Source organism: Crocuta crocuta, unplaced genomic scaffold, assembly GCF_008692635.1.
Source record: "Crocuta crocuta isolate KB4526 unplaced genomic scaffold, BGI_CrCroc_1.0 scaffold348, whole genome shotgun sequence".
NCBI lineage: Eukaryota > Metazoa > Chordata > Mammalia > Carnivora > Hyaenidae > Crocuta > Crocuta crocuta.
The window spans coordinates 203714-214600 of record NW_027529573.1 but is presented as its reverse complement, the minus strand read 5'-3'; the positions used below and the strand labels follow the sequence as shown (position 1 = coordinate 214600).

General features: G+C 40.4%; 1 protein-coding gene across 5 annotated transcripts in view; it reads right to left on the bottom strand.

Annotated features, from left to right (window-relative positions):
* Positions 1 to 10887, bottom strand: part of ZNF280B (zinc finger protein 280B) — a 50689-nt gene that overhangs the window by 20659 nt on the left and 19143 nt on the right. For 2 of the 5 annotated variants that reach the window (XM_077761535.1, XM_077761536.1), the window contains one exon: positions 8206 to 10432. The exons of 2 other annotated variants lie outside the window; for them this stretch is intronic. In XM_077761535.1, the coding sequence (XP_077617661.1) occupies positions 8732 to 10360 (1629 nt within the window). In that variant the 5' untranslated portion in view covers positions 10361 to 10432 and the 3' untranslated portion in view covers positions 8206 to 8731. Of the gene's footprint in view, positions 1 to 1491; positions 1556 to 8205; positions 10433 to 10887 lie in introns of those variants that run through there. One more of the 5 variants, XR_013334510.1, reaches the window with a different exon arrangement.

Below are 10887 nucleotides of genomic sequence, written 5' to 3'. Positions count from 1 at the left end.
TTCCCCTGCTCACGCTGTCTCTCTCTCCCTCTCTCTCCTAGAAATAAATAAAAATATTAAAAAAAAAAAAAAAGAAAAAAAGAAAAAAAAAAGCAGCAGCAGCAGCAGCTCTCTAGCAGGGATGGGCATGGTTTGATCCAGTGGGTCCCACGGGAGTCCTGCCTTGGCGGTTGTGGGAAGAAGAGTGGCGGCACCCCAGTCCCTTCTTGAACCAAGGGTTGCAACTCACTTTTTTGGGTGTGTAAACTCCCTGTGCTGGGGGCGTAGCCAAGGTGGGCTGTGCTCTATATCCCAGGCCAGGCCTTGTTTCCAGATCTCAGTCAGCGCGCCCCATTGAAAATGCCCGAAATATAAACTCGCAGGCGAGCCCCTCAGAGCAGTTTCAAGGCTTCGCCTTCCCCCTGGGGATCGAACCAGAAGCCGCTCCTCCTGTCTCCTCCAGGTCGGGCTGGCGAGCAAGGAGCAGTTTCATCAGGGGGTCGCCTGGGACGAGTGCAACCCGCCTAGGGTCAGCTAGAGAGCAGGAAACCGGGTCCCTCTGTGTCCCCTCACCCAAAATATAAACTCGCGGGCAAAACTCTCTCTCAGAAATTTTAAGCCTTTCGCCTCCCCCCTAGGGATCCAGCCGAGCCAGAAGCACAAAGACGGGGCCACTGCGCATACCCTCCAGGTCGAGCTGGCGAGCGGGAAGCAGTTCCGCAGGGGGTCGCCTGGCACGAGTGCGTCCCGCCTAGGGTCAGCTGGAGAGCAGGAAACTGGATCCCTCTGTGTCCCGAGAGAAGGTTTTTCTTTTCTCCAGCGACAGGGACAGTGTCTTGAGCAGTTTCGGCCACTCTTTTTCCCCTCTAGACTCACTGCGTCTCCCCGCAGAGGGGGATCTCCCCCTCCCTCTGTGTCTCTGGTCCTGGCCCGATTTTATCTTCCCCAGTTCGTACTCATGCTATAAGGTTTTCTCAGTGTACTCTGTATCCTTTTCCTCCCAAACTCCTGGATTCTGTAAGGGTTCCTATGGCTTCAGGCCTTCTCCATGTGAGATATGGGGTCGAGTGAAATGTATGGAGCTCCCTACTTCTCTGCCATCTTGCCCTTTCCTCCATGTTGCAAAAATTTCTAATGTTCATTCTCCCTGAGGCACCTCAAGAAAGCCACCAAAGAAATCCCACTCCCTGGTATTTCTGTCTACATGTGGTCAACTTGAATATTATATTAAGACTGGTTTGTATGACCAATAGTATATGACAGAAGTGATGGTATTTCATCTCCAAGCTATGTGGGCAGCTTCTTCCTTGCTGTCCTTGGATCACTCACTCTGCTAGAAGCCAGCTCACAGGACACGAGGAACATGTGACAAGGAATTAGGCCTCCTACCAACAGCCATGTAAATTTAGAAGCTGATTGTCTTAGTCCATTCAAGCTACTATAATAAAATACCACAGACTGGGTAGGTAATAAAAGAGAAATGTATTGCTCACAGTTCTGTAGGCTGGAAGTCCAAGATCAGGGTGCCAACATGGTCAGGTGAGGGACCTCTTCCAGGTCACAGGCTTCTTGTATCCTGGCATAGTGGAAGGGGCCAGAAAGCTTTGTGGAATCTCTTTTATAAAAGCACAATCCCACTCATGAGGGGTCTATCCTCATGTTCCAGGCATTTCCCAAAGGTCCCATATTAGTATGCCATCACATTTGGGGTTTAGGATTTCAACATGAGTTCAGGGGTACAAAAACACTGTTTCTCAAGCACCAGTTAAGCCTTCAGATGCTGGAGCTCCAGCAAACACCTCAACTGCAGCCTCAGAAAAGAAGCTGAGCTGGAACCACTCAGCTAAGCAGATTCCAAATTCTTGACTCTTGATAACCATAAATTGTTTTAAACTGGCAAGTCTAGGGGCGCCTGAGTGGCTCAGTCGGTTAAGCACCCGACTTTGGCTCAGGTCATAATCTCGCAATTCATGGGTTCAAGGCCTGGATTGGGTTCTGTGCAGGCAGCTCAGAGCCTGGAGACTGTTTCAGATTCTGTGTCTTCCTCTCTCTCTGCCCCTCTTCTGCTCATGCTCTGTCTCCCTGTCTCAAAAATAAAAACTATGAAAAAAAAAATTAAACTGGTAAGTCTACACTGATATTTAATATAGTAACAGATAATTACCACAGTTTGGGTACCTGGAAGGGAAATGCTACTATAACAAATACTTAAAATATGGCTTTGGAACTGGGCAGCGGGCTAAAGCTAGAAGGACTTAGAGGAGAGTGTTAGTATAAGACTTAGAAAAAACAAAAACTGGACTTTGAGAAAGCTCCAGTGTGGCTTAAAAGGAAGGAACATGCTATTAGAAAAACTGAGAAATGGTTTATGTATTGACAGAGTGTTTGGTAACACCATCACCTTCAGTTCATATGAAAAGTATAAAATGTACCTAATTAATTGACTCATCGAGCTAAGGAGATTTCCAGCCAAAGAGCTGGAAGTACTGCCTAGCTTCTTGTTGCTTGTAGTACAAATGAAGGGAAATTTAAAAAGTTGAGGGAAGAACTGTTACACAAAACAGGAGCCAGAACTTGTAGGTTTTGAAAATTTCCAGCTCTTCAGATGGCAAAAGATGCTGAAATTAATGGCAACCAAGCAAAGATTATAACCCAGGGCACTGAAGAAAAGTGGTCTAAAGATGAGAGTGGGGCTGTAAAATTCTTTGTTAAGGCACCATTCAGGCAGGTCAAAGCCCTCTAAAGAGTTTAAGGGTGTGGCTCAAAGATCATCTCAAATCAGACAATGGGGCTTCTACTAAGCTTATGGGTGTTGTCCCTCAACTATCTCAGCAGAAAACCAAGAGTCCTCCATATCTTGAAGAGATGAGTGGTTGTGGTTTTGGAGTGGAGTTCTTTGGCATGAATACCAAGAAGCTTAACAGGAGACACACATAGTTTTCAGTTTAGCTATAACCTTCCTTTCATAAAAACAAGTATGTCATAGGGCAGAATCAAGAATCCTGACATCAAAGCCAAGAGAATTTCCAGGCCTTGAGTCCTAATCAATGAATTGCCAACATATTATACCTGGTGGGATTTCAGAATTGCCACCAACAAGTGACTCCCATCTCCTCTTCCAAAGCCTTTCTAAACATGGATGTCTATGAAAGTTGTTCTATGCCTGTCCTATTGCTATTGGGTGGGGATGTAGGTGAGCAGGTAACTTATCTCTTTTGTTCACACGTCTTCAAATTCAGGGGAATTATACTTGAGATACTGCAAATAAGGAATACCACCCAAGGACTTGATCTACAACTAGACCTGATTTGGATGATGAGATTCTAGACTTCAACTTTTGTAGGCCTTCTGAGGTGAATTTATTTTGCACATAGGAAGTATGTAAACCTGATGGTTTAAAATTATACCCATGAATTCTTCTCTTCAAAGGTAAAGCTTAATTACCCTCCCCTTGATATGTGCTAGATTTAGTGGCTCATTTCTAATGAACAGAATATTGTAGAAACAAAAGAGTAAAATGTCTGATACTAGGTCATAAAAGACAGTCTAGCTTCCTTTCTCACTTCCTTGGAATATTTGTCAAAGCCACCTAGGCATGTGTTGAGAATACTTAGGTAACCCAGTAGAGAGGCTCATATGGAGGACTGAGGTTTTCTCCCAATAGTGAGCAAGGAACTGGAGTTTTCTGTTAATAAGCATGTGAGGAAGCCATCTGGGAAGAAACTCTTCCAGTATCATTCAGGTGACTGCAACCTCATGGAACTCCCAGAACATGGAATTTCCAGAACAACCCAACTGAGTTACTCCCAGATTTCCAACTATCAGAAACAGTGGAAGATTAAAAAATAAAATCAAGTCATTAGTTTTGTGGTAACTTGTTATACAGGACTAGATAAAGAATATATCCCCAAATTTGGGATCTGCCTTCACTCCAGTTTTGACAAGAATCTTGCTGGGTCAGTTTAGGGAAAATTCCCCACCCTTGATATCGGATCAAATTTCTTATTCTCTACCCTCAACATCATAAATAATTTTTCTTCAACATTCCCAAGTTTTATCATTAGGAATTTCTTTCAAATGAGTATTTTCATACTTTTACCTTTTATAGTATATTCATTTTGGGGAGACAGATTTCTAGAATTAAAAGTTTATTATTTTTACCATATCCTTTTTTAATAACCCATGTTGTGATTTGAAAAGGATGTATATAAAGTCATTTAGTATATACCCACACACATACCCTGAAAATTCCAAGGAAAACTTAATTCACAGTAAACTATAAATTAAGACTAAAACATTCAGTCTGTAAATTTTCATATCTTTGGAACTTACCAAAAAAGGTATACAGAATGAAAACTAATAAAAATGAAAATATGAATATTTAAGATTCAAACGTGTAAACAAAGATAGGCAAAGTTTAAATCCTTTAATAAACAAAAATAAAGCTTTTAAAATAAAAGGTCTTTAGGGGTGCCTGGGTGGCTCAGTTGGTTAAGCATCCGACTTCGGCTCAGGTCATGATCTCACGGTTCGTGGGTTCGAGCCCTGCATCAGGCTGTGCTGACAGCTAGCTCAGAGTCTGGAGCCTGTTTCGGATTCTGTGTCTCCCTCTCTCTCTGATCCTCCCCTACTCATTCTGTCTCTCTCTCTCTCACTCTCAGAAATAAATAAATTTTAAAAAGCCCTTAGAAAAAAAAGAAGTCCTTAAGAAAATAGAGGGGTATAATAAATCAAGGCAAAAATTGAGAACAAAAAAATTAGTTGACATAATAAATCAAGGGTTGATCCTTGGAAAAAGTAAATCAGAAACATTGCTAAAACTGTGGCAAATCTAATGAGGGGAAAAGGAAATACATTTTAATATTAGAAATGAGAAAAGGAATAGGATTCTGAGGGTATAATACTCAGTCCCAAGTGGAAATATTACTTCAGGAAAGGAAGGTTTCTAATAGAGAAGTATGAATCAGGCTGAACAAATCCTTGAGCAGTTTCAGCCTCTCTCTTTCCCCTCTCACTCCCCGCAGAGGGGGATCGTCCCAGTCCCTCTGATCCCGGCCTGATTTTATCTTCCCCAGTTCGCACTCACATTAGAAGGCTTTCTCAGTGGACTCTGCGTCCTTTTTCTCCCAATCTCTTGGGATTTTGTAAGGTTTCCTATGGCTTCGGATCTTCTCCATGCTAGATATGGGGGCGAGTGCAATGTACGGAGCTCCCTACTTCTCCGCCACCTTGCCCCCTCCAGTCTGAACAAATCCTTTCTGATAGAAAAGAGTCAGGTGGAGTAAAGCCTTTCTGATAGAAAAGTGTGAATCAGGCTGAGCAAAATCTTAGAAGAGTAAAGAAAATGTGAAAGACTGCCTCCATAGATATTCTTAGCTACTCAATAAAACTAAGCAATTTTCTTTAAAACTTCTAAAGACAGAAATTAATTAAGTAGTATGTGCATTACCTTTACTAGTAAAGCATTTCTCACTAAAACCAAAAACAAGAAAGCTCATTCATATATCACTGTTTGGAAGTTCTGGCCAATGCAGTATGATTAAAAATAAGTAAAATTGGCAGGAAGGCAGATTGTGCATAGATACCAAATAAAAATTAACTTAAACTAAAAGTATGCCATGTTATTAGTGAAAAGATAAATAACAAAAATATTTTTTTTCAAAACAGCATTTTATTACTATAATTGCTATTTTACTTACAATTTTTGGCAACATTAACAAAATAATAAATTTTATCTGAAAGAACAAGCAAGCAAAATAGACATGGAAATTCACAAAAGGCAGTAACAAAATAGTAATTTTGACAGATATTCAATATATTTGTAAACGAAACAAAGTGACATTGCCTTAAAAAAATAGAGAGGTATCAATAGAAAAACAGAGAAAGCTCCTGAAAGAACTCACTATATTCATTTTCTTTTGGTTGCAGGCACAGAAACTGACTCAAGCTAGCTCAATTCTAAGATAAGCAAAGCTTTTAATGATTATCTCTTCCTAGCTTTTTGTGAAAACCTAGGAAATTTAACCGGATTGGAGAGGAAAGAAAGGAGTGGGGAGGCTTAAAGTGCCATTAAGGGGGAAGAGGAAAAAGGTAGGGGGAGATTTCATTGTCAGTATCTTTTAAGAACATTGGTGAAGCTCAATAAACCAAAGGAAGTGTTGAAATTAAGCGAGGTAGCAAACCATGCAGGCCTAGATGAGCATTCTAAGAAAGAAAACAGCAGTTGCAAAGTCTTTGGAACAGGAAAAAATATGATTTACTTAAAAAATTAAAAAGTGAGGCCAATGCGTCAAAAACAGTGCACTAGTGGGGAAAATGGTGGAGTAACATGGCAGAGAATGGAAGAGCAAGAGGAGGTAGACAAGGGTCATATCACTAGAACCTGTAGTCAGCAATAAATAACAATTTGTACTCCTTAGGGGCATACTTTAAATAGCAAACAACAGTTATAAGTGTTGATAATACCAAGCAACCACAAAAACAAAGAGCTAAGACATTTCATATTTTTACTGTTTTCAGAAACAGACACTGTCACATGAACAGAATAAAGGAGAGAAGTATGCAGAAGTCTGCATATCTATTTTTACACAGAAGTTTCCACCTGAGACTAGAACAAGAGAGCGTGTGCACATATGCACATGCGTGTGCGCACACACAGACACACACACACTCACTCACTCAAACTCTCACTCTCTTTCTCTCTCCACGTAAAACAGGTTCAGGCTGAAATATTAACAAAGTGCCTTGGCCCAAGCAAACTAACTGAAAAGGCCTAGTAAAATGTTCAAAGTGCATATAAATCAATCAAACACTGAGCAAATAAATATAACAGAATCTACATTCAGGAAATTCTTTAAAACACGGACAATATATTCACAACTACTTTGTTATCTTTCATCCTTCCTCCCCAATTCTAGAAGGGATGCTAAGCCCCTGATGACTAACCCTTCCCAGCTTTTTGTGAAAGCTTAGGAAATTTAACAAGGCTGAGGAGGGAAGAGAGAAGTGGGGAGAGGGAAGATGCCTTGAAAGAAGAGAAAGCAAGGGAAAACAGGAGATTTCTCCTGGCTCAGGTCTATAGACAGCATCCCAGGTTCCTTAAGTGGTGCACAGAGGCTTGTAGGTACCTGGGTCAGAGGTGGAGGAAGAAGGGACAGCACTGGAAAATGCCCAGGGACACTCAATCCTGGGAACCCACAGAAGCAGCCAAGGGTATTGATGTTCAGGAACCAACATTCAGAGGGCACTGCAGTTATATGAGAGTCCTTGGAAATGGCAAAGGGAAAAGTTTCACTGTACAGTCACAGATTAGGCAGTTGGACAGATTAGGTGAAGGACAGGAACTCTAAAATGTAATACTTAATGAAATAAATGGGACATTTCTTCCACATTAAGAGTGTGTCAAGAAAGACCCAAAATCACATTAGTTTTATAAGAAGGGAAACTATACACACAAGAGAGTAACCGTTAGATGTAATACATTCATGTCCAAGGCAAGTTACAAACTTGCAAATTTTACATGTTCAACTGGGGTAAGACACATGTACATGGGAAAATATCAGGAAAAGCCCTACAGTGAGTTTCATTTTATTCAGTCACCATGGGTTATTACTTTCATCCACTGTACCTACTATTCTTGGGCAACTCCCATTCTAACTTATTAGCAATAGAGCTAAATTTAGCCCAGTCCTTGAACTGAACAGATACCACTTGTTTAGCCCTTTTCAGTTCAAACTATGGGTCCAGTGCAGTTCAAACTAGGGATGTCAGGGCTCCTTTCCCTGGGGAAACTTTACTTGCTTTACTGCTGCAGCTGAGAGGTATATGGCTAATTCATTCTGACCAAAGGCCAGCTAGGCAAGAACAAACCAAATTCCTCTTTGGATCGCTCAACAAGAACCTCAGACTCCAGGCCCCATTCTATTGTTACCCCTGCTTCTCCATTTGAAGCCAATTGATACACAGTGATTATTTCATGTCTGCAGGGGCCCCTTGCCAAACACGAACCTTTTATTTTGAATACTTTTGCTTCCTCGGCTATTCTTTTGCTAGGAAGACACTCTGAGACACTGTTCTTTCTGCCTTGGCTCCTAGACTAGAGAGAGAGAGAGAGAGAGAGAGAGAGAGAGCACGCATAGGCACCCCTCTCCCTCCACCAGAACAAGGAGTCTCCACTGACTAATCTCCCAGTTTCTGATTCTCATCCATGACATACCTTCTCCCTCAACTTCACACTCATGCTCTCAGAGAGATTATTTTAAACCATCATAAGAGAGACGCTTCTAGGGACTCAGCAGCAAATGGGACCATGTTGTACAAAGTCCTTCCAGTCTGACTAGAGTTAATATTGAAATCTTCAAGACATGGAAAAAGTTGAAAATAAAATTAAGTACTTAAAAAACTCTAGATTCTATATGCAGAAATTAGAGCTTTCAAACTTACAAATAACATGAAATATCAAAATAATAAATAGGCTTCTACTTTTTTTCTCTCACACACACATACACACACAAAACACCTTTTATATGTTAAGCCAGATACAGTTACATGAAAGTCAGGTAATATACTTTAAATAACATATCAGATTCAGATCAGACAGTACTGTATTTCATGAATTTAAAAAGAAACTCATAAATGACTTATTGGTTTCACTGTGTGACTTTACTAAATAATGTATAGTTTGTATTTTTTTATTTTTATGGGGTTTTTTATTTCGATTGAAATACCTGCGTTAGATTTACTGAAAGTAGAATTAACGAGGTTTTTTTGAAACTTTACTCTTAGACCTGGGAGGTGATGGTTCAGAATCTGACGTGCTCACAGTAACGGATGCTACATCCACTGATCCTGGTTGAAGAGGTCCCAGTGACACTTGAATAACAACTTTTGTTTCAGGAGGCAATCCTTCCAGTTGCTTAGGCTTCTTAAACATTTGATGACACTGGGTCTTGTGCTCCATTTTCTCCTTGAAAGTTAAAAACTGTAGGCGGCATTTGGAACAGTGGTGAACACTCTTTTCCCAGTGTCCCCTATAATGACACATGTATGGTGTTGCAGTTTTGAAAATTTTGAGACAAAATGGACAGAGCAAATTCTTAGTGTTTTCATGGCATGTTCTGAAATGTGTTTCCACATCAGCAAAGGCTGATGATCTGTAATTGCAAACTTGGCACACATAGGGCATTTCACCAGGCTTATGATTGTCCTTCATGTGCTGTAAGAGAATCTGATCTGTTTTGAATGATAATTCACAAATTCTACAGATAGTAGAGGGCTCCTGGGTAGTGTGTACACTTTCAATATGACATTGCAGCTGGAAGGGAGTGGGAAACTGTCGGTGGCAGTGCTGGCAGGTGGTGTAACTTTCCCAGCTGTCACCCCTCTGCTTCTCAAGTTCCAAATGGTGTTTCATGTGATTCATAAACTTGACATTTTTTAGAACTTTCAAGCAGCTAAGGCATTTAAAGGTTGTGTGAGTCTTCTGTTCTGGCTGTCCATCTCCTTTATGCTGCCCATAATAAAAGTCATGAAGTAATATGACCAGACTTTCTTTCTTGGGATCAACAGCCTGGTTTTCACCTGCTAGTCTCAAAAAATCTGTTTTTGCCTGTCTATTTTCCTTAACAGGATTTGTAGGCTTGAAATGAACACTGTCCTTTGGAAAAGCTGTTGGGAAAGGTGCTCCATTCTGAACATGGCTTAATGAGGTATGAACACTGTTTGAGGGTGTGCTTTGCTGAGCAGTCACTGTATGAAAGATACCTGAAGGGGACAATGCTGAAGCATGTCCCCCTATGATTCCATCACTGAGTTTAAGCCTTTTGGGATTTACACTGTTTACTTCAGCAGTAGAAAGTTGCTTTGATATGCAAGGAGTTTTATTCATACCTCCAACAGGAAGTGCAGCTCTTCCTGGATGCTGCAATGAATTTGTGAATGTAATCAAAGGAGAACATAACTCTGAAGAGCTATTAGGCACGATTTGTGGTGAATTATTTTTATAATCAGGTTTAGACAAAGGCTCAATAATAATAGGACTATCTGTTGATCTTGATTCAGAAACAGGCAAGGTAGTCACTGCTTCTGATATAGGGGTCACATGACTTATAGGCTGTAATTTGTGAGTAGTATCTTTTCTGAGGTGACCATACTTTTTCCTCCTTGAACATGAACCTGGGGTGACTCTGTTCAAAATGTTTGAAACGACTGGTTTTGAATTTGAAGTCACCCCAACAAAGATCAGCTCAGCATCATCATTTACATGTTCTACCCCAACAAAGATCAACTCAGCATCTTCATCATGTACTTGTTTGGTTTCTTCTATGTTCTGCTGTGGTTCTGGCTCTTGTTCTTCCTCACATAATATACATGGTTGTTCCATTGTCTAATTTTTTTTTTTTATTCTTGAAGGTATGGCCACAAGTCCCAGTGTGTTCTTTATATAAATTGTCACCTAAGTACAAACACACTACACATCAGTAAGTACAGAAAAATGCATTACCTTATTTCTCTCCAAAACCCTAAGGTAAACACTCTTATTTTATAGATAAGGACATTAAGAACCTAAGAGGATAAATTACAGCTTAAAATCTACTGTTGTAAGTCTGTGCAACTCCAGAATCTAGCTTTGCTGATCATGATTACTTCTATTTAGAAAAGAGGAAAAATGTCTAATAACCAATCTCTAGGTGAAATCACATGCAAAGGATATATTCTTTTATAAAGGAACCACTATGCAGTGTTTAGAAACATAGGCTTTGGAGTCAGAAAAAATTAGACTGAAATTCTAAGTCACACATAAACCAGCTGCATCTTTCTTTGGCAAGTTCAAAACTTTTAACTGTGTTTCTGTATCTCAAAGGCAAAGGTTCTTATTTCTGGGGTGCCTGGCTGGCTCAGTCAGAGGAG